At 49.1% G+C, this 23,395-nt stretch overlaps 6 protein-coding genes across 6 annotated transcripts; 2 read left to right on the top strand and 4 right to left on the bottom strand.

Moving 5' to 3' along the window:
- Nucleotides 1–828: 828 nt before the first annotated feature.
- Nucleotides 829–3,835, bottom strand: FMAN_09117 (uncharacterized protein; the record flags this gene model as incomplete). Its single annotated transcript, XM_041829921.1, has 2 exons — nt 829–2,910; nt 2,963–3,835. The coding sequence occupies 2 exons, from the start codon at nt 3,833–3,835 to the stop codon at nt 829–831; spliced, it is 2,955 nt and encodes a 984-aa protein (XP_041680636.1).
- A 2,179-nt stretch (nt 3,836–6,014) lies between these two features.
- On the bottom strand, nt 6,015–7,532 carry FMAN_09116 (uncharacterized protein; the record flags this gene model as incomplete). Its single annotated transcript, XM_041829920.1, has 1 exon — nt 6,015–7,532. One exon carries the CDS (start codon nt 7,530–7,532, stop codon nt 6,015–6,017), a length of 1,518 nt encoding a protein of 505 aa, XP_041680635.1.
- Nucleotides 7,533–9,434: 1,902 nt separating this feature from the next.
- Nucleotides 9,435–12,416, top strand: FMAN_09115 (putative ATP-dependent DNA helicase; the record flags this gene model as incomplete). The annotated part of the gene is made up of 1 exon (XM_041829918.1): nt 9,435–12,416. The coding sequence occupies one exon, from the start codon at nt 9,435–9,437 to the stop codon at nt 12,414–12,416; it is 2,982 nt and encodes a 993-aa protein (XP_041680634.1).
- A 1,120-nt stretch (nt 12,417–13,536) lies between these two features.
- Nucleotides 13,537–15,460, bottom strand: FMAN_09114 (uncharacterized protein; the record flags this gene model as incomplete). Its single annotated transcript, XM_041829917.1, has 7 exons — nt 13,537–14,433; nt 14,486–14,581; nt 14,633–14,705; nt 14,752–14,866; nt 14,924–15,050; nt 15,107–15,244; nt 15,389–15,460. 7 exons carry the CDS (start codon nt 15,458–15,460, stop codon nt 13,537–13,539), a joined length of 1,518 nt encoding a protein of 505 aa, XP_041680633.1.
- Nucleotides 15,461–17,925: 2,465 nt separating this feature from the next.
- On the top strand, nt 17,926–19,479 carry FMAN_09113 (uncharacterized protein; the record flags this gene model as incomplete). The annotated part of the gene is made up of 5 exons (XM_041829916.1): nt 17,926–18,121; nt 18,249–18,268; nt 18,374–18,481; nt 18,534–19,006; nt 19,056–19,479. 5 exons carry the CDS (start codon nt 17,926–17,928, stop codon nt 19,477–19,479), a joined length of 1,221 nt encoding a protein of 406 aa, XP_041680632.1.
- A 1,337-nt stretch (nt 19,480–20,816) lies between these two features.
- On the bottom strand, nt 20,817–22,835 carry FMAN_09112 (uncharacterized protein; the record flags this gene model as incomplete). Its single annotated transcript, XM_041829915.1, has 5 exons — nt 20,817–22,181; nt 22,275–22,343; nt 22,395–22,542; nt 22,601–22,720; nt 22,786–22,835. 5 exons carry the CDS (start codon nt 22,833–22,835, stop codon nt 20,817–20,819), a joined length of 1,752 nt encoding a protein of 583 aa, XP_041680631.1.
- Nucleotides 22,836–23,395: the final 560 nt, after the last annotated feature.

The raw sequence follows: 23,395 nt of genomic DNA, 5'->3' as shown, positions 1-23,395 counted from the left end.
TAATAACTCATCACATCATGCCCACTGTTGTAGTTTACCGCCAAAACACTCACAGTTGGACCGGCGGTAAGCATTTTTCATCCTCATGGCCGATAACATCGCTGGATCTTGATATCATGCACTTGCCCTTGAATTTGAGTCTTAGCTCAGCGTCCTCAGGTCGCTCAAGATCATCTGTATCTTCGAAACTCTCCTCTGTAGAACTCTCAATCCGAGCCAAGGTCCCTCTGATCTCCAGAATTTGCAAGTTCTATCTCAGTCAAAGTCTCTTCCCGTTCCCATGGTGAAGCCTGACGAGCGTACGCCAGCTTTGGGTTAAGGTCACTCAAGTCAAGACTCATGCGATCGTATCTTCTGTGGATACCAACTAAATCTTGAGATCGCTTTGAAGTCATCAGTGAACCAATTCTGACCGCTCACCACACCACTCAGCAGCGAATATCACCATTCACGATAGCAGGGAATTAAGCCATAATAATGTACTTTGAATGAGAATAAGGGAAAATATCTTTGTTTGTCAAAACACTTCAACACACTTCCGCATATGCTGAGTCCATCAGAAAGTCCGTTAAAATAATATGTCCTTCGCCATGTACTGTTTGATTGTCCTTTTACCCGTTGCCAAGTTAAAACTCCGTGAATAATAAGCGCCAGGATTTCCCACCAATCTAATAACCGTTTTCGTACAGATAGTCATCTCGGAAGGGCAACAAGCAGAATAGATCGTGAAGAGATGATCAAAGTGGAGTGGCGGAAAAGTGTATCGGTGTGTATGTCGCTTACAAAATGAAAAATAAAAAATAAAAAGGAAATTTTGCTCCTGGTCGTCTAACATCCGTCGTCTTCACATTCATCAAGGCTTCCGTAGCCGGTATCCGAATCAATTCCCACCATGCTCTTGTTGATGGCCAGGCACCGGCTAACGACCTTCTCTCGTACATCAGAAGCAACGCCACATTTCTCCCCGGGAGATCCGCCCATCCATAGTCGAAGAGCACCAGATAGTCGCTCAAGAGAGGCTTGGAAGGTCTCAGCTGCTGCTTTGTGCTCGTAGAGCTCCTCCATTAGCTCGAGAGTCGCGGTGCATCCAATAAGAGACATCTGCGGGGCGTTGCCACGGGTCATGATTGACTCAATCATACGGAGTCCTTGGTGGGTACTTCCAGGAGTGCATTCGACACGTCGGAGGTGAGCGATGGCCATGGCGCATCGTAGGGCAAGTCGGAGATCGGGAGTAGAAGCCTGGAAGCTTGAGTCAACGACACAAATGGAAGAGCTCAGGAGAGCATCGACCTTTTCGTTGCCCATCGATTGCAAGGCAGAGGCGATGTTAGCGCCGCGTGCCTTATCAACGAGAACTGCTCGTGCCACGATTGCCCGAGCCTGCGCGGTTGACCCCAAGGGTGCAGCCTTGATAGTGAGTTCGATATCTTCTACCTTGGTGCTGAGCGTTTCTTCGTCCTTTTCCAATGTGGCGACCAAAGTTCGGTATAGGAATTGGGTCGACCACCAGGCAGCAACAGCGTCAAGGGGAGATCCAATAGCGGTATCGTCAACAACAGAATCCATGCCATCCATAGGGGTCACAACGTTGTAATCGGTATCGGTATTGAAAGCCAGGTTGTGTGCTCGCTGAATAACATCGTCGTTGAGCACTTCATCGCAATCTTGTTCAACCAAAAGAGCGAGATGTTCGGGCAAATCATCGTCATGCTGCTCGGAGGACTCGCGGTGAAGTTGGGCAAGGAGACGATTCAGCTGGCGGGCCTCATTCCACTTGCTGCGAGCAAGTTTGGCAGCGATGAGGTTGATTGCCCCAAGTTGGAGTCGGTTCTGGCTGAGGTCCCAGAGAAGAACGCGAATATGGAGGGCCTTGAGCATAAGTCTAGCAGGAGTGTCGGGGAGAGTGCCGGAAGCGAGGAGTGTGAGAATAAGACGGCTCTTGTTGATCTCAACGTCGCCGCCAGCCAATTGCGAGTCGAGGGCAATGCTCCATGCCTGGACACGAGCGGTTTCCTGCTCCTGAGTCAAACCAGTGATTGCTTGATAACCATGAACTCCAATTGCATTTCGGAGGCTGAGCTTGAGAGTCTTCAAGATGAGAGCTGCCGCCTCGAGGAAGAAATTGTGACGAGGGACCCATACGGTCTGGACAGCGGTAAGCCAAGCTTGTCGGCGGACATGAATTGGTGATGCGAGCGATGGCGCTGCCTGAAGGACACCGACTTGCGGTTTCTTCGACTTTTGTGAAGCTCGTGTGAATAGTGAAGGAACAAACACCCAAAGGAAAGTTCCAAGGAGGAGAATAATTCGGAGTGAGGTATGTAGATGATAGCCTCCGACGGTCAGGTCAAGGCCGCTCGCTGCACTCTTCAGAAGCTGAATAGGCATGGCGAACAAACCGCGACCTGCAGGCTTCTCATTGCTGACTTCATCCTCATGCATCGCCTCCAGAATCATGAGACCGGCAAGTGAGCCAACCATCAATTTACCAAAGTAAGGGCCGGCATTATTCCACCGACCCTGCTGCATTTGCTGTTGCTGTTGAAGCTGCTGCTGTCGAATGAGCGCGGGATTTCCACCGCGAAACTGTTGTTGGGGTACAGGATATGGTTGACCAGAAGCCATTTGTTGCGAAATGATTCTCTTCATATCATCGGGAACTTGGATCATTCCTCCTGGCTGTGCGTTGCCGTCCTGCGACGGGCCCCCGACGAACTGTTGTGCATCCTGTGCATATTGGATTGGCGTAGGTGGTTGCTGAAGAGGGCTAATGGCGCCATTCATCGCCCCGGCCATGAAAAGCTTTTCGAAGGCTGCAATGCGGGCTTGCATAGCACCATTTTCGTCGAGTAGCCGATTGTTACGCTTCTCGAGGTGTCGGATATATTCAGTCGCCTTGCTCAAAACCTATCCAGTGATTAGCGTGAGTTACATCGCTAGAAGAAAGAGCACAGCATACTGTAGCCTTGTTCAGCTTATGAGCTGGGGTCAGACCATGGAGTTCCTCGCGGTCTTCAGTCGTGTCTTCACCTCGCGCGCTCTTCGACATGATGCGAAGACTGGGAACGCTATCTCTCAAAGCGGCGATCTTGTCGTTCAGATTGGTTCGATACCGCTTCTCAATCATGTTGTGGGCGGTCTTCTTCACTGGTTGATCGCCATCCTCTTCCTCTTCCTCTTCATCCTCAGGGTCGGCGGAAGACTTGCGCTTTCGCGATGCTTTCGAAGATCCATCGGCAGGATCCGGTGACGAAAAAACACCCCTTCTGAGTTCGCCATTTACTGAGTCCGGGCTAGAGGCGCTCTTGGGGGAGTGGTATTGAAGATGTGGCGGCATGGCGATGTTGCGCAGCTTCTCCTGCAGAGCAGGAGTCAGATGGCTGATAAGGGCTGGCTGAAGAACGGTGTTGTCGTTGAAACTGGGCTGTCGCAGGGAAGGATTTGAGGCGGCGTAGATTGATTCGGAGCTGAGAGTGGTTGCCGGAAGGCCGTCGATGCCGGTAGAGATGGGAAGCTGTTGAAGGTTCTGCTGGTCCTGACCGAAAGCGAGATTCCAAGGAGAAGGTTGATAGCTAGTTTGAGCAGGAGGTGCGGTGCTGCTAGAGGGGTCGTACGAGTCGTAAGGGGGCGTGCCGGTGAACTGCCATGCAGCGTCGTAGTATTGTTGCTGGGTCTGGGGACGGGAGGAATCGTTGGGCAGGGAGGCTGAGGAGGGGTCAGATTTCACGACCGAGCCATCATCAACGAAACCACCTAGATTCGGATCTTGAAGGCCATAGAGGCTGGTGGTAGAATCATGGTCGGCCATGTCGGAGAAGCGGGAGCCGGGCATGATGGGGATAGGCCAGCACCATGCAATGCAGTTGCGATGGCCTGATTGAGAGACCCAGTGCTTAGGGTGACCCCGAAGGAGTCGCCGTGGTCGAGCGAGGCCTTCCTTTCGGGAAGACGAGGGCCTTTGGCCGACGATACTAAGAGCAAGGGTCGATGTTGTCGGTCCAGTTGGGTTGAATTGGCCTCTATTCCCGGCGTGGCCTGTTCAATTGAGTCTCTCGGCCGAGGAGTGGACTTTGACCGCGATAGCCTCAGCTACTGGCTATGGCTCCCAGCTGTGGATGGCTCCAGCTACAGTGGCAGCTACGGCTACAGGCTGTGCTGAGGGTCAGCCTGCAATAGTCGACAGGCCTATAGCCTCTGCTAAGGCGATCAATCGGTGGATAAGATAGAGAGATTCGGTGGTGAGGGCGTGCTGCAACCACAGAATGAATCGATGGTTGTCTCGATGACTCTCTGATCGAATGATTGAACGGGTGTTGCCGAACGGTTGACGGGTGAGAAAGGACAGTACAGGGGTTCTACAACAAGGGAAGAGCAGTGCAGTCTCGCGATTATGGTTCGACTGGCAACGAGTAGCAGTTAAAATTGCTGATGGGAGAATAAGCGATTTGGGCGATGATTCGGAGGCGAGCGATGGATGCAAGGAATTCGGTTTGAGAAGAGGGCAGAAAATCGTACGATGGAACCCGGATATCAGCCCAGTGACGCCTAGTCAAGTCCGCGCTTGGCCAAGGTCGTCTTTTGTACCAAAGAATGGAGTGATGAGTTCAGGGGATCCACTAGGTAGTATTTGAGTGTTTACCTTGCTCTAAATACAGTGCAGAACGTCGATGACTTTTGGTGGCGTACTCACTAAGCCTAGCAACTGGCACGGGATGAGTCTCTAGGCGAGGGGGCGTTACGGCTTGAACCGTACAGTATTGGCGATCTGAAGAATACGGTCCACTTTAGTTAGAGGTTTACCCCTCTCGCATTCGGGTCTGAGACGCATTCTGCACTGTGCACGCAATCACAAATTCAGTAACCCGTCAAGCACAAGCCAACTCTGTTTAATCAAATTGGAATGGGGGGACCCTCGAGGACGGGCAGGAGTTCGATTGCGTTGGAGAACTCGGCTCAGGAAGCAGAAAATACCCCCATAATCGAGTCGCAATAGACAATATCTCAGTCACATTTGTCAAACTCTCCCCCCCTAAACCAAGATACACTGTTAGACTGTCGAAAGACAAAACATAAACCGTGGTGCTACTCGAGTTGTCTCGGGTTAGCCACGCGAGTCTCAGTCTCGCGTCCCGTGGTTCACAGGAACTCAGTTATTACATTCCAGCCGGCAAAAGGCCAGACCCAGGCGACGGTTACTCGGGAGCATTTGAGTATCACAGGTCCAATTAAATAGCTTTATAACGGTCGCCAAGACGACTTCATTGTGAAGAATCCGAAAAAACCTGGATATCAATCCCTCGAATCTGCCATGTCCCGTCTGGTGCAACCCTCTCAGGGACTGTGCGACGGGTAGCTACATACAAATACCGAACTATTGGCGCCCTGCCAATCCGCGTTGAACAGAAGATCTGTTCGGGTTACACAACGCAGGCTATTCTTGCATGTCTTGGACTCAGCTTTCAGCTTCTGTGCCACTATCCTCATCCTCGCTTCTCGAGATGGTCCCCGCCGCCACCAAATGATCGTGATCCCAATATTGAATCCTCCTCCAAACTATCCCCAATCCATCCCGATGATCAAACGATTAACCTTGCGTCACCCTCTAGTTTCAACGCTTGTTGCTTTTTAAGTATCGTCACATGCATCTTCTTAATTGTTCCGATTGGCGATTCAAGATCTTGAGAGATCGTAGAGTACTAGAGTCGATACTAGATATTAGCGCATGGGAAACCACCGCGTCTGTTGTGTGACTTTACACGCTTGAAAACAACCTAAACTCGGAAACGAAATCGATTTCGCAGAAATAAATGATATACAGGTGAATATTTTATGCAGATAGTAAAGCTCTGGTCCTTGCGGCCGTTACTAAATCCCCGCAAGCCCGTGGGCCAGCTCTAACCAAATACTGTAAACCCCAACCAAGTAGACCCCTATGTCTTGATATCAACAACAGCAAAGGAAATAATGCAATATCGACCCCGTTAAATAATCATAAATTCTAATTATTTCGTTTACCAAACGTCATCCGAGCTCTGAACCATCTCCAAAGTCGGTGTCTTAGGTACCATGCGTTTCATCCTCTTCCGATCCTCCCTGGTCACAAGCGAAGGTGTCACAGGCATGCATGGCGTGAAGGGCTGATAAGGCGAATAAGGCACTGCACCAGCTGTGTGAGGAGTCATTGCTCCGCTTGGTGATAGCGGTCCTTTCCTCTCGAACACAGTCTGCTTGGTAGTCTGCGCAATGGTATTTGGTGAAACCATGGCAGGCTCGTAAGCACGCAATGGGAGAGAACCACCAGTGCGCACAGCTGAAGGTGCGTTGGCACGGTGGAATGTCTGGCCAGGCTTGGGTGACGCGGGAAGAGATGGGAACCTTGAACCGGGCTTGGGAGACGATGGCAGGCCGACCAGTGGTGCTTGAGAGTGTTCCGAAGTTGCTGACTCGGGATCACGCTCGCTAGGTGCATGCGACACAGTACGGGCGTGTCCAGGATAAGGCAGCTGACTTCCGATTCGTTCATCGATGCTCAAAACACTCTCGGGCGAGATATCCGGGGTCGGCAGCGACGCATGGGCCTTGGGCGGGAGGGCCGGTGAACCATACGGGACCTGATTAGTGGGGACCGGAGGAGGAGCGGCCGGAGCGTAATGCCGGGGAGGAATCGCGCTCATCTCCTGTCCTTCATAGCGAGGAAATTCACCCGATTGAGGAGTCATGAGAGGCGATGAGATGCTCATGCCCTTCATCTGCTTCTTCTTTGGTGATCGTAGTGCTGAGAGAAATGATGAGGTCCTTGACTGGCTCTTCTCCTCGCGAGAAGCAGAAAGGTTGAGTGTTGCTGGCTTGCTCCTCTCCTTCTTCGATGGCGAAGATGTCGAAGATTTCAGAGAGAGTACGGAGGCCGAGGCTGAAGGGCGTGGTTGGTGGTGAGCATTGGGGGGAAGAGGAACATCGTAAACGACTCCTCGCTTCTTCGCATCCTCATGCTCCAGGACATGCTTGTACATGTCTTCAAGCTGAGATTGAGCCATGAGTCTGTCTACTGCCACAACACGGGGATCGACAAAAGGATTAGTTCCGGGGGCTCCGATACTTGAAGCCGGCGATGGATAGATGTATGGATTTCCTTCGTGCGAGTCCTGGAAGCTCGGTTTGATGAATTCGGTGTCGGTGATTATATTCAGAGATGTAGGCACAGCTGTTGGAGGAAAGTCGGGACTGACGATATCTTTCCGGACTTCAAAGTCGACCTCGTCAATTCCAGCTGCAATATGTTCGCGCCGCTTCTTTGATAAAGCAAGCAGTGTTATGGCGACCAGCACCAACGATACAGCGTATGCTCCGATTATACCACCAATCTGGGCTGGCAGATAGGTTGTGTCAATTGGTCCTCCTGAAAAAGGCTTATCTGTGTCCCGGGCTTGGAGTATCGAAGATAGAACAGGCTCAGGCTGAGCTGTTGTAATGAGTGACAGAGACAGAAGCAGACCGAGTTGTAGTGAGTAGTGAGCACCCTCGAGAAGCATCGTGGGAAGCGAGGTCAAGGCGAGACACTTATTCTTTATGGAGGAGCCAGCTTGTGCGATGTGACCTCCTGAACACGATGAGACGAAACACTAGAGAAGAACATCATGCACGGAAGAGGGAACTTGCGGTCTCAACGGGGTATATAGCGGGCTGGGTCATGATCGTCTATCACTCTGCGTTAGCCGCTGAGCTATCCAGGGCTGGACGCTGAGTCGCTGAGCAGACAACGCCAGTCAACTGGCGGTCGTCGAATAGCGGCCGAATGCATGAGAATACGTCTGAGAATAGCTCGATACCCTTGGTGATGGCAACAGAGTGGTTGCAGGCGATATGTTAGGGCCCAGGTGTGACGAGGCCATCTCCGAGCTGTGGTTGGATGGCTAACCGCTGAGCGATATAGTGTGCCATCGTCTGATTGGCGAGCAGCTCTCACTACCAACCACCAATACCCACATACACGACCTATCGCTGGCTCTAGAATCCTAGATGCCGGGATACACTGCAGTGTTTTCTCGCTTTAAGCTTCTCTCTGGTTGTCTCGTTTCTGCCGTTAAAGGGTCCCAAGCGGGGCGGGGCGATCCTTGCTTTTCGCCATCACAAAGAGAGGTCTTGTCCGACTCACACGTTCCTGGATCTGCGGGGTCAAACCAACAACAACCATTGACCCAGCGATTGGTGACGATACTCTTCAATCACCCAACTAACGGCATAGACGATGCAGTCTAGGCAGTGAGGGTCACTTTGAGGCCCAATTGTATGTGTTGCCTGCATCATCCACGCTGTCGGGCCCTGAACCATGTGGACTCTCCCACTCTTCCTCTCATCATGTGATGTGCCAAAGTCTTCGAATGGGCTGCTCGTCTTTGTGTGACATTAGGTAGCTCGGCATTGTTAGTGATGTTCGTGTCGATCCCCTCGAATAGAAAGACCTGTCACGGCGCCTATTGTGTAAAGTCGCACTACTATCGCACGACTATAGCTTCATGCTACCCTGCATGAGTGACTTTGGTGATATGGTTGGTGATTGCTGACTGGAGAGGTGACAATCATAATTCAGGACCATGTTGGGTTCTGTTCCAGATGCTAAACAGGCGCTATGCGGTGAGCACCTGTGCAGGGGAATCCAGGATGCGTCCCTGACTGTTAAACAGACTGCAATGTTTCACGGCACCCATAGAAATATTATGTTTTCAAAGTGTCCGACTTTTTTATGTGACAATGCCAACGATATCCCACAGTGTCGTTTTTGGCTTGATAGAAACTCTCAGGGTGGGACATCACCGTAGCATTGGACTTTTGTTTGTCACTCTTTAGCGGTGATTGATATAGCATATCGTGACGGTGATAGTGACGAGAGAAGCCTTAGCGTAGAGGGGATGTGACGAAGATGATAACGAGATCCGACAGAGTTGAAGATGAGCATGTGACACCCAGGCATAATGCTTTCCCCTTCCGTAGAGTCGATGGAGGAATTCATGATGAGCATCAGGGAAATTGAATGGTAAGGCTAGTGTCACTAGCACAATGTTCTCTTTAGAAACATGAGGACCAGATGTGTGAGTGATGAACAAGATACTCAGGTACTTACTTAATTGAAGTCAAGAATGATATCAGAACATAAGATATGACTTCCTGGCGTTCCATTTTGGTCAACTACCTACCCTACAACGTCGTAGGCGTTGTGGCGTTGCACTGCACGTGACATCGCGAAAATGACATCGCGTCGCGCGATGCCTGCTTCTCATCAACGCGAAGAGAAGAAGATACCACTAGCGACTCCGGTGGCTGAAATACTACGCCGTACTCCCATTCGAGCAATCTCGCGTGGGTATAGAATTTTCGATGATACTCCTCTCCTCGACTAATCGACAGCAATTCGTGGATTCGTCCACGTACCCAGCATGTCCACCTCGACCACACAAGATGCGATTCTTCAGTCGTTGAACGAGGCGCAACGCCGAGCTGTTACCTCATCTGCATCGACTGTAGCAATTCTAGCTGGTCCCGGTAGTGGAAAGACTCATACTCTTACCTCACGAGTAGTATGGCTGATTCAAAGAGTCGGCTATCGACCTGCCGACGTGATCGTCGCAACTTTTACCGTCAAAGCCGCTAGGGAAATGAAAGAGCGTATAGGAAAAGCTCTAGGCGAGGAATGTGAAAAGAAGATTGTGCTTGGAACGTTTCACTCGATCGCCCGAAGATATTTGTCTATATACGGAAATCGCATCGGACTAGACTCGAAGTTTGGAATTGCAGACGACGGAGATTCGAGGGCGATCATTCAGAGAATCTGCAAGAGACTGGAACTTGGCATTGAGCCACTACATGCAAGGTCATGGATCAGTAAAGAGAAAGCGAAGGGACCAAATGCCGCCGCCGCTCCAACTCAGAAAGGCAAAAAGGAGAACCCGGCGCTAAGGACATGCTATGAAGAGTATCAAGCTCAACTAAAAAGGTCAAATTTGCTGGACTATGATGATCTCCTGGTCAAGTGTGTCGAACTGTTGAGAGACCACCCAGCTTGCGTTTCCAATGTCCAGACCGTCCTTATCGACGAGTACCAGGATACAAACGGCATCCAATATGAGCTGATGAAGTTGTTCGCCCAAGCACGCCAGCGAATCACAATTGTAGGCGATCCTGATCAGAGTATCTACGGTTGGCGTTCAGCTGAGATTCGAAACCTTTATCGACTGTTAAGAGATTATCCTGATACAGATGAAATTTCCCTGGAAGAAAACTACCGATCGTCACAATCCATCCTTGATGTATCTCTCAACGTCATCCAACAAGACAAAAAGCGATACCAGAAAGTGTTACTGCCGGTCCACACTAAGGGAGCGCGACCAGTTCTCAGAACACTGAAGAGTTCGTCGTCCGAAGGCGAATGGATCGTTTCTGAGATTAAGCGAGTCATCATGATGTTTGGAAATATGCTCAGTTTTGAAGATGTCGCAATTCTTCTGAGATCAGCTGCGCTTTCCCGACACATCGAATCAGCTCTGGGGAAAGCCGGCGTCGCATACCGAATGATCGGAGGCCATAAGTTCTACGAACGAAAAGAAATTAAAGTCTTGATAGACTACCTTCGTGTAGTGAGCCAGCCTGACAACAACGATGCGCTGGCCAGGATCATCAATGTGCCAAGAAGAGGAATAGGAGAAGCAACAATCAAATCTCTTCTTGAAGAGGCGGAGCAGACCAACATGAGCCTCTGGACTTTGATTATCAAGCACTGTAAAGGCAGCCGTAAAGCAAACACCAACATCAGACCAAAGATGGAGCAAAAGCTCAATACAGAACTCATCCGGACCATCTCGAGCTTACGAAAAGAAGCCGATCTAATTAGTCAGAGCAGCCCTACCACTCTGGTCAACTTGATAGAGCAATTGATTGGCCATCTTGATTTCAAGAAGTATCTGGAGGAAGAATACACAGAAGAACATGAACAGCGATGGGCCAACGTTCAAGAGTTTGTTAATCTGGTTAGCGATTTTATGAGAGATTTTGGCGGACCAGAGGAAGAAGCACTCCCTGAAATCGAGGATATGGATCAAGTGAGAGAGGATGATATGCTGGGCCGGTTCCTGGCCAACGTATCATTAGCATCGGACGCACAGAACAAAGGCGACACCAAAGACCAGAAATCTCTGATCACTATATCGACCATTCACGCAGCAAAAGGGCTGGAGTGGCCTATTGTTTTCGTGCCATCAGTTTATACTGGATCAATACCTCATTCAAGATCGGAAGACACAGATGAAGAACGACGCCTCCTCTATGTGGCAATGACACGAGCCCAAGCGCTGTTGTATCTGAGCTGCCCTCTCTACGGTTCTCAAGGGATGAGTAGCAAGGTTGAACTCTCACCGTTTGTCTCTCCTTTTGCATCCAAGGTCTTCGCCAAGAAGGGGCCATCCTTCGACCGAGCAGTTGTAGAGGGTGTTGCTAAAATCTTGGGACGAGAGGCCCCAGGTGAGAAAGCAATATTTGGAAAACTCCCTCCTATGTTCTCAGTTGAAGATGACGGGTTTCCTGTCGATCCTGTCGACCCGAAGAACGTCGATAGATACGACGAAGAAAGTGGCCGACATTACTCGCGGGCACCCAAGCGCCAGCGTACGGCACACCCGGTCACCTCATACGATGAAACAGATGAGCTTCCCTGGCAGAGAGAATATGCCACAACAATGGAACAATCATCTGATTTCACCGTTTCTGCTTTACCAGGGTTTACAACAGCTGGAGCTCATAGAGTTGCCCTAGATGCTGCAGCCGCAGCCGCAGCAGCACAAGCAGCAAGCTCAAAACCAGGGCCAAAGAAGGGATCGACGAAAAGAGGCGTTGGGCAGAAGAGTATGCTTGGTTGGCTTAACCATGGAAGGGATGCTCCTCGACCTCCGCCCGAACCTCAACCTCTACCGCAGCAGCAGCAGTCCAGGTCCCTTGCACAGGTGCGATACCAGTCTGCTTTGTCACGGCAGAATGGTATGCCAGGGAGACTAACAACAGGGTCGGAGCCACAAAAGCCACTGATCGATCCGGAGCTGGCAAAACATAAACTTCCTTCTGCACGACCTCTATCAAAACCAAATGTCCCAAAGGTCGATGGGGGCCCTCGAAAGCCTTACTCCTGTTTCTCCAGTTCACCACCGCGACCGCCCTCAAGAAAAGAGCCTGAAGAGGAGAACAAGAAGGACGAGGAAGAAGCATTGCCTAACAAGCCTGCTTCAAGTCTTCATGCGACAACATTCATATCTGTAAAACCTAATGGAGGTGTGAGACGCCCAGTTGGTCTGGGGCCTGCGCCTTCAATGGATCGATTGCGTAAACCATTCAAACCGCTGACGATTAATCGACCGAAGCGACCAGGTGGCTGATGCGATGAGATCATTTGTGATGGTTCGAAGTAATACCTGTTATGTTTGAGCGAGGCGTTGTGGGGATCGTTAGGCATTATGGTTAAGCATAACGGAATTTGGTATTTGGGTTATATCACTTGAGAGTATATATGTAGACTGTTTGTCAACTCTGGTAGAATAGAAAAACATCAAGAACAACAATTCGATAAAAACAACTCAACCACATGCGCCACCGAACTTAGTTATACAAATCTCAACCCAAATCCTTCAATTAACACCATAAGATATCATGTCGCCCACCATCACCGCCCGCCTCTCCACCTCTGCCAGCCAAGCTGCTCGCAGGTACATCTCAAGCTCAACAACCATGAAAAGCGCCGTCGCTCCCAATGTCCGAAAGTCTACCAGCTTGGTTGAGAAATGGAGGAATGCCTCTCCTCAGAATCGTCGATATGCCTTGGCAGGCCTCGCAGTTGTTGCCTCTGTTGATGTTTACCTACACTACACCTACTGGCCCACTATTCGAACATGGTTTGGTGGCAAGGAGATTGTTAGGAACTGAGAAAGATCTTTCGGTCCATGCATGGCTCAACTCTGTTGAGAATTACGCCGCATGAGAATCGCTGTTGACAGACTCTTGTGGTAGAGAAACGTGCAAACCTCATCTCATTTCAGGTGACCTCAATACCATATAAAACAATAACAAGATAATCCTCGGGGTTAAGAAAGCCTCCAACACTAAGCCAATGTGCCAATGTGCCAAAGTAAACTGGTCTAAGGGCCTTCTAAGATAAAATGAACTAATCTAAGTCTATCCTAAATTTCCCGAAGTCTTTCTGTTACATACGATCGAGGTCCTAACACCACCCCCGCCACCCCCATTGATAAGCGCGTAAATCCCAGAATACTTACCAACGGCTGGTATTCCCTCCATCAGTCAGTTAAGTATTGTAACAGAGACATATTTATGGAGTGTAGTAATATCATTTGGACTATTTTCATCTCACGAAGATCTCGCCGAGATGAGATTAATACCAGCTAAGTTGATGGATCTCTCAATGCATTTGACTAGAGATCTATGTGATTCAAATACATACAATCTATAATGCCTCTAATGCTTATCTATACAGTACTCAAATTAAAAAGGAATCCTGACACCAGAAGATCGGAGCTTCTGGAAGACACCCTGAGGATCGTACTTCTTGCTGGCAGCACGAAGCTTAGCAAGAGCCTCATCTCCAATAGTCGCTAAGGGATCTTGTGTAAGATGAGCATAGTTGATAAACTTCCAGGCCCACCAAGCGTCCATCTCCTTTGCCTTCGTCTCGATGTCGTCCATGTAAGCCTTGAGGAGAGGGAAAGCAGCCTCCTCGCTTGCCGCACCCTTGGCAGCCCAGGTGAGGAGGAACATGATACCATCTCCGTCCTCTGTATACTTGTCTAGACCCATGACATTGCCGCCATTCTTAACACCCTTCTCGGCAATGGACTTGGTGATGGGCTGGAACATGCAGAGTGTGTTGAGCTCTGACTCGGCACTGGGCATGAGAGCCTCAAGGGCCTGGTTGAGTTCGTCATACTTCTCAACGACATAGTTCAGGAGTTCAGCATTGGGCTTGAAGGAGCTTGTGAACCAGACGTTGCGGAAATGGGGAGGCTGGCCTGAACCGAGATCCTTGGTGACCTTGCTAAGCTTTTCAGTGACAGTGGTGTCACCCTGAATATCAGGGATGGCATAGAAGCTGTCGAAAGCAGGGGGCTTGACCTCGCCCTTTGTGTTCTCTATAGCTGCGTTGAGAATAGTGCCACCAGCCAAGGCAGGAAGATACGCCCAGTAAACGATACTACTGGAGTTTTCGTCCTTGGGTACATTGGCAGTGAAATCAATGAGGGCATCGATGACTGCAGGGCCTGACTCAGGTTTGTAGAGAAGGTTGCCACCCCAGATTGAAGGGTTGCTGCGGTCAACAAACTCAATGGGATACATGTCGATTCTTGTGATAAGACCCAGGTTTCCAGAGCCGCCCTTCGTGGCCTAGTTGAGGTTAGAATGACTGATTTGAATGATCTGATATGTAGATACTCACCTGCCAGAGATCAGCATTGGATTCGGCGTTAGCTTCAACGATGTCACCGTTGGCGAGGACGAGCTGCCAACCCGCCACTGTATCACAGGCCATTCCCTGTATATGTGAGTTATTGCCGAGTGCTTTTGTAGTGTTTATGTCACTTACATGAGACGCGGAGTAGAAGGAGTTGCCTCCACCTGTCACGAAACCACCAACACCAACAGTTCCAGCACGACCACTATAGAGTGTAAGTAATGGGGAAGACTAAGGATATATAGACATACCCAGCAACGGCAAGTCCATATGGGATAAGAGTGTCGTAAACATCTTGCCAATGACCACCAGGTCCCACACTCACGACGTTCTTCTCTTCGTCGTAGGATGTCCCATTCATGAAGCCTGCAGCTCTTAGCATTAACAATGATGATAGGATGAGGTTTATCGTCTATAACGTACCAAAGTCGATTGTGATACCATCCTCGACAGAGTTGGATAATTTAAAGTTGCCATGGCCGCCACCACGAATACCGAACTTGCATTGGTTCTTGGTGATGACCTTCATGACCTTTGAGACATCCTCGGGCTATGGGACATGTCAGGACCAAAGGTCGGAATGACGCATCGAATCGGATTACGTACCGTCTTGGGCAATACCATGCAGTCAGGATGCAAGGCAGCACTGACCGACCAGTAGGAGTCGATTCGTTCATCGTAAAGTGACTGGTTCTTTGTGACGACAAGATCGGAGAGACCAGCCTCCTTCAGCAGAGCAGAGCACTTTGATGCGACGTTAGCCATTATGCGGGTAATAGGAGAGATAAGAACAGTTGCTCATTGCGGCGGGATAAGAGAACGAGATGCAGGTTAAATGTGTATCAGGAATTGTCGATCGACGAGGGGTTGACTCGAGACATGACTTACACACTGCTGAGGGCTAGAAGGGAGCATTGTGGTGCCGTAGGCGGCACCAGTAGCCAACACACCAAGCTTCATGGTTGTAACTGTAACGTATATCTCAGACAAAGAATGACAAGACGAGAAAGGATACCCTCGATGATAGAACCAAGATGATATGCTCTATCAAAACAAGAAGAAAGGCAACGATCTACAGTTCACGGACGGGGAAGATCGTCTTGTTATTAAACGAACTATTTGCCCCTCAGCTGAACTAGTTGATCTCCTATGTTCGGTAATAGGAGACGGGGCGATTTTCGGGCGAGAGAGGGGCCGGAGAGTGGCCTGGAGTAGGCATTATTCCTAATGCTGCCTTGTGATGGTCGTTGTGGTTTAGTGGCAGCTTGGGAGCGGAAGAATAGCAGAGTCAGCACAGCTATTGCTGGGATAGGTTCCACCGATATGCCAGAGATGAGCACGTCAACCCGGAGACAGGGTCAGAATGAGGAAGCACATACTATAGCAATACTACGTACTGTTACTACGTAGCACTTGAGGGAGGTCTTTGAGACTCAAGGTTGAGCTGCAGCTTGTCACAATTGCACTCGGACACACGTGGAGTATCCTTGACAGAGAGAACCATTGTCTTGGATCATACCTTGTCAATTCTCTGCGTTGCATCAGAGCTCTTGAACATCAAGATCTATGTCTTGAAAGCCTCGCCTACCTCGGTCCAAACCCGACCTCTGAAGCGGTTGGCTGTAGACCCCCGTCTTTTCGACGAGACTAGTACGGGGGGCCCTTGTATGAACGGGGAATATGATTGAGGAAGATTTACGGCTCATGAATCCTCCTGTTTCCCCACAGTAATCGGTGCCAGGGATTGGAATTGGTGAAGAAGCAGGGTTCAAAACAGGGTTGTCTATTCTTAAGCTTATTCGCAAGTACCGTTGCATAAGGATAGGTCCTCGCCTCGAACCATTATTGAAACCTCTGTAACCATTCGAGATTTCTCCTCTCTCTATAGTTTATGCGCTACAGTTTATTCTCCGTTCAGGTGTGATCCACGCAACCGAAGAACCCTATTTCACCTAAGTTTCGGTAGTCGGCCAGCCCACTTAGTGTTGGTTCACCTGTCTCTATCAGATACTGATCGCCATGAAAAACTCCACGTGTATTTGGTGACTTTCCGTACTATGTCCGCATATGACAGGTCGCAGGGGCACTCTAATTCCGCGGGTCTGTTCGCAGTGACGGAACATGTCTCATTGGCTCTGCTGGAGATAGACGAGGCTGCCATGTGAGATTGCTGCCAACTGAAATCAAAGATCGGTGAGGAGGATTGGTTATGATGCAAAGTGTAACGAGTTACATTCCTGTAACAGTTCTTTGTCCCTTGCAGACAACAAGGCCCTGGTACTGATGGGCAGGGCCATCCTTGGTTCTACGTTACTGTTGATGCTGAGTTCCCATGAATCTAGACCTGATTCTCATGATCCCTCAAATCGGCTTTTTACAGAAGAACATACGATTCAGTCTCGCTCGGTGTATATACGGCTATATGTTATAAGAATTGAAGCTTAGTAACTAACAATCTTCACCTTTGACTCCTCGGTATTGTCAAACTTTTTAACTTCCAGACTCACGATGGCTGATCATGAATTATCCTTGTCTTCTAGTGTCTGCATGACTAGCTATGCATGAGATGATCCGATCTGATCACAATCAAAATGATCACGACCAGAGGCACCTTGACGCCCATCTCCATCAACAGGGTACCAAAACACCTCTGCAACAATCCAAAGCATCGCCACAGAAAGCCCTCAAACGCATAAACGGCATTGCCGTCTTAACAAAGCATTGCTATAAACACATTCCATTTCCGTACTGAAGATCCGGCTCAGGAGTTACATTGACTCTACCCGACCTCTTGGCGAAATGCAAAAATCCTACAGCCGGCCCTCTTTACCACTTCAGGGCCTGTCTAACAAAGGGCCCTGGGTTATCACGATGATATCGAGCACACTGACCGTCCGGAAATCATACCACCTGCGCTTGTCAGCCGGATCGACATGCCCTATACCGTGTCTGGGTTGCGGTGCCTGGCTCGCGGATCTCTTGGCTTCAGGCGAGTTCTTCGGTAACTCTCATCTTCTAGGCCAAAACACCCGACCACGGTCACAAGGAGTGGAGTGATTGGTTCTGTTAAGTTATTTCAGCGAATACTCAACTGAATATTCTCTACTGTATGACCTGCATGTCCCCTGTAATGAATCGTCAAAGCAGCATCGTTTAGTAGAACCTGTTGAGCCTATCACGTATACCTCTAAGACTCTACTTAGGAGGCGAGAACCACAGTGATATATAGTTACCCCTACCGTCTGAAGTTGTAGCATCCTTTGAGGGGAAACGAGTGACAGCTGCGCGTTGATCCTTAAGTGGCACAATCGGCTAGTCTCCATCTCTTGCTTCAGATCGTTCCGAGTTCCGTCGGCCATTCTTTTTCTACCCAAGGCATTCCCCAGACTGAGCTTCCAGTTCTTTCAACAAACCTCCAAGTCAAAATGCCTCTGATAGATGGAGTAATGGTGCTTCTACCACCGCCTGAGGGCTATGTGGTTAACTTCGACAACCCACAGAGACAGGGAGTGACAGAAGCATACTTTGTGGCGGGGTTCGGAATGGCTGTGAGCTTTCTTTTCTTCTGCCAGAGGATGTATGTCAAGCTATTTCTTGCAGGTGGCTTGCAGTTTGACGATGGTAAGTTTTGACATGTCGTTTTCTTGCTGTTTGTTGTTTGTTGTTGGTTCGACCCTGCAAACTCAATCGTGGCGGATCTGCATGGACATGACAGATCGAAGTTGTGAATTGTGCTGATACTATATAGTCTTACTCATATTTTCATATGTAAGTGTATACACAGCAACGAGTCATTATGTCTCATAGGAAATGATAGCTCTATACGTCCCGGGAACAAGGCGTCTATATCGGCAAAGCTGACTGCAAAATTAGATATTGGCCTTGGTGACCATCAGTCTTTGCCTTCACATGTTTGCTTCTGGCGCTGGAGGTGTACATGCCTGGGAAGCCTCTATTGAGACCTTCAACATTTACCTAATGGTAAGTCTCTCACAGTCATACAGCAGTTGTCACCAGATATTAACAATGGTAGGACGTCTATCTCGCCGCATTCATATATGTCCTCTGCGGTTCCCTAGCCAAACTCGCTCTCCTCATGTTCTACTTCCGACTCTCTCCTCAGCGATGGTTTAAAATCTCAGTTTGGTCAACCGCTGTGTTCATCAGCGGATACACCATCGGCATCTTCTTTGCTGTGATGTTTGCCTGCCATCCTATTGCCATGAACTGGGATGTTACAATAACAGAAGGCAAATGCATTAACAGACCTGGTCTGTATATCGCGACCGCCATAACCAACATCATCAGCGACGTTATCCTATTTATACTACCGTTGCCAATGGTTCTTCAACTTCAGATGCCCTTCAAGCAGAAGGTTGGTTTGATGGGCATCTTTACTATCGGATCTTTGACAGTTGTGACTTCTATCGTTCGAGTCTCTCTATTGCCAGGAATGCTTAAATCCATGGACTTGACTTGGGTTATCGCTTTCCCTTCGATTTGGATGTATGGAACTCTTCTCTCTGGCAGAGCGTTATAACTAACATGTCTCCAGTATCGTCGAAGCGAACCTGATCATTACCTGTGCGACGATGCCGACGCTCCGCAAGTTCTTCAAACATGTTGCCCCCAAACTCATCGGCGAGTCACGATATGGCAGCAAAACAGGGAAATCGTCAAAATATGGCAAGCCAGATACAGGATCCAAGCCTCCAAGTCGACCATTTGCCCCCTCTTCCCAAGGACGCCGTGACCGAACACAATATTCACAATTTGATGGCGATGAGAACCCTATGCCCGATAACTTTGCTCTAGGCCCCATCAATGGACGCGTAGGGCACAATACCAGCGTTGGTCAGAGCGAAGAGGTTACCGGCTGGATCGATAGTGATTCTGAGAAGGGGATCGTTGGGGGAACAATCAAGCCAGCCATTGTGCAGACGAAGACGGTGACGGTGGAGTATGAACGATCACTATGATATCGACCGATGATGGGAAAGGCGTGGGAGTTGATATGGTCTTGGGGATTGCATTAATAATAATCGTATGGATAGGAACTTTCGCTTTAGATACCACTTTAGTAATGATTTATTTTGTCTTAGAACTCTGCCTGGCTGAACTTCACCAGACGATGATATTGATGATTACTAAACGCATAGAAACCGTTGTACGTCAGTTGCGTCTGTCAAGTCGTGTTGATAGATAACGTAGAATTAGTTCCCGCTGGTAGCATGACTATCCGTGACCTAGTGATAACTGGCTTGGGTATTGTATGTCACTACAGAGTACTAAACTGTCAACTGCCGCACATCGACAGGAATTAGTGAAAGCTCTCGTATGTAGTCTTGAAGGGTGATGTTCTAAACAGAAGTTCAACAAGACGGCTCAGCCATCACATCTCCTTTCGCCATGACCTCGACCTGAGTTAACAACTTTTCCTGCGGAACATGTGCTCCGAGAAGCTCAAGGTCAGCGCCTTTCTTTCGACCTGGCTCAATGTTGAGCCAACCATGAAGAGTCTGAAGATCTGACAGCTTGGCTGAGTTGATTCAGTGTCTCTCTCAAACGATTGCCTGCAACCTCAAAATTGAGCCCCAAAGAAAGCGGCAGATTGATCTTCACCCCTGACCAAACCAAGCCTGGTAACCCACTGCAAAATCACCTTCCGCTTTAGAAGACGCCGTCTCTTGGGGATCAGCATCCGTGCGGTTCGGTCCTAGTCAGAAGAGAGTCCGCTTTCTGCCCTGAGTTCTTCTCTTACTGAGACTCATGCCTCAGGAGCAAGAAAGAGTCGGACTTTGATGGGTATAAAAATAAACTCAGGAAAAAGGATCCTAAACTTCGCAAAGATATCATAAACTATGGTAATTTACCTAAATCTTTTTATCATTCATGATCAAGGTCTCGAGTTTTCTTCCCTCCCCAGCCATGTCCCACTGAGTTTTCAATGAGGAGGCAATTCGGTTACGTACCATTTAGAACCAGGTACAGGGGAAGATCTCAATGTTACTATGCGGAACACGTAGATCTTGGCGAAGGATTGTGACCCCTGCTAATGGCTCCGCTGGATATAGACTCAATGAAAGACACAAGTATAGGGTATGCTAATTGCACAGTCTGTAAACAACATCAAGAACTGATATGTTTGCCCTTCTAGTTATTGCAGTATCAAGGACGAGAGGAAATATATACCAGCTTCATTTGATTTGATAATACTATTTCCTAATTTTGGTTAAAATTTCTCCTTTGATTTGCTTGTAATTCGCTTTGGGCATTGAAGCATACGCTGGGTCCTCCGACCAACACATCACCACCATTACAACTTCGCAGACAGAGCCCATCTCTCCTTAATAAGATCAGCAGCCTTCTCGCCAATTCCATAGGCAGGCATCTGCGTATGGCCATTGTTCACAGTAGGCATTATCGAACAATCTGCGACTCTCAACCCCTTGACACCATAGACCTGTAGCTTCTCATCCACAACAGCCATAGGGTTATCCCTCTTGCCAGCGGCACACGACCCGCTGGCATGGTAACAAGTCGTAGCATTCTCCTTGACGTATTCCTTCCAGTCCTCGCGCGTCTTGTACTTGTGGTGCACAAGATCTGAGGGCCATGAACCCTTGACGATGCCCTTGGTGCCCGAACCTTCGGTGATGATCTCGTTGCCAAAGGCGCATGCTTCAGCGAGGACTTCGAGGTCTAGAGGGTCGGAGAGGTAGTTGCAGTCGACAACAGGGACAGATGTTGCTGAGGCGTCGCGAAGAGTGACGGTGCCGCGGGACTTGGGAGCGAAGAGCTCAGCGATCATACTGAAAGCGTGTTTGTTGTCGATGGGGAATTGGTCGTACTGCTTAGGGCCACCATAGCACTCGGTGGTAAAGAACTCAATCTGAGGCTGCTTGGGGGTAAGACCCATAGGATCGCGACCTTCTTTGCGAGGGGCTGCATTCCAGATCTTAGAGTCGGCGAGGCGCTCATCCATGCGAGCGTAGGCAAAGATTCCGAATGGGAACACTGTTAGAGGACCCTTCTTCTCCTCCTTCCATTGGGTATAGGCCTTTTCTAACGCGTTGCCGTGGTATACTAGAGAATCAGTGGTGAGCCCCTCCTTGTCAGTCTCGTAGAACATGAAGACGATCAAGTGATCCTGGAGGTTCTTTCCAACGCCGGGAAGATCGACAAGAGTAGTGATGCCATGCTGCTCCAGCTCAACCTTTGCACCGATGCCCGATCGGTTGAGGACGTTGGGTGAGCAGTAAGCACCAGAAGAAATTATGACCTCTTTAGAGGCTTTGAGCTCAACGACTGATCCATCGGCCTTGACTGCTCGAACGCCAGTGGCCTTCAGCTCTCCCTGGCTATCCTTACCAATAATAACCCTGTCAACATGTGTCTCGACCATGAGGTGTAGGTTATCTCTGGGCTTCTGCTTGGTAATGAAGTCTGCGCTAGTGGTACGAAGGCCTTGATGAACTGTTCTGACAGAGTGACCGCACCCATGGGGATTCACACCCGCCGAGAACATATCGTGGTCAAGAGGAAGACCCTTTGATACCATAGATTCACCAATCAAGTTGGAAATAGGAGCCAAGTCATGAGGTTCGGTGTGTACATGGCCGTCATAGCCATGGGCGCCCTTGGTCTCCTTGAACCAGTCTTTTGTGTGAAATTTCTCGGCCTTATAGAAGTCAGTAGTTGTCTCTGAAGAGTTGTAGCAGTGGGAATGTTAGGATGGCTGCCTTTGTGTTGAGGATATAGGTTAGGTACATACTTTGAGCATGTACTTGAACATCTCATCACCACTCCAACCGGGCAGGTTCCAGTCATCATAATCTTGTTTCTAGGCGGGGTCAGAATCTAGTACCAATTGGCAATCATTAATGGAGCTCACCATTCCCTTGACCATAAGAGTGCCATTGCAACCAGAAGAGCCACCAAGGAACTTGCCTCGGCTAAGCTTCACAGCGCGGTTGTTGACACCAGGGCCAGGTATAGAGACGACATTCCAGTCTGTCTCCTTGTCGAAGTTGTTGGACCAGCTAAGACAATACGTTAGTCAATGCTTTTATAAACAGCTACAGGAGCAGGGGTGCTTACCCTCCAACCATGTGAACGTTCTCAAGATGCTCATTATGGGGACCAGCCTCTAGAACGAGAACCTTGACATTAGGATCCTCAGCGAGGCGTGCTGCCACAACGCAGCCTGACGTGCCACCACTATAAATGAGGTTAGTTAACCAATAATAGTCTTAGGCTTGAACCTTATGAGTGCGGAACTTTACCCGCAGATGATGAAGTCGTAAGTAGAGTCTGGAGCAGCAGCAGCAGCCATGTTTGTGTATTTGTTTACAGAAGAAACAATCTGTCAAAGATATAAGAGAAAAGCATTAACGGAGAAGCCAGCTTTATGCCCGTAGCGCCTCTGTTACTTTATATACATAGCATTACCCGAGGTCCACTATCATGAAGGCTGTCTATCAAGCCAGTCAGGACCGGAAATTCGGAAACCTTGTCACTCAAACAACAGGAGGATTCCGGTTATGTAGCAGCTAAGCATTAGGTCCATCATACCATTCCTAATAAAGGCAGTTGAGAGGTTCAGATGTTGCTTGTCTGGAGTGTTGTACTCTTAGATCCTGGTTTCTGACAAGGACCCTGAATAGTCTCAGTTGAACCAACAGCATGAATATGGCCGCACCTTGTGCACCAAATTGTGGGTTCGTACTCAAGGGCATAGCTCAAAGAGATATAGAGAGGGAGTCCCTCTGAGAGGCATTTACCCCGCTGTGTGATATGTTGACGCAAGCTGGAGTCCTCAACTCTTCTGGAGCATCCAATCGGGGATGTCTCCGCGCTGTTCAAAGATTGCCCTACGGATCCGACGTTGCAGTG

Source organism: Fusarium mangiferae (assembly GCF_900044065.1).
Source record: "Fusarium mangiferae strain MRC7560 genome assembly, contig: FMAN_scaffold004, whole genome shotgun sequence".
In the NCBI taxonomy this organism is placed as follows: Eukaryota; Fungi; Ascomycota; class Sordariomycetes; order Hypocreales; family Nectriaceae; genus Fusarium; species Fusarium mangiferae.
This window is presented reverse-complemented; position numbering and strand designations above follow the sequence as displayed.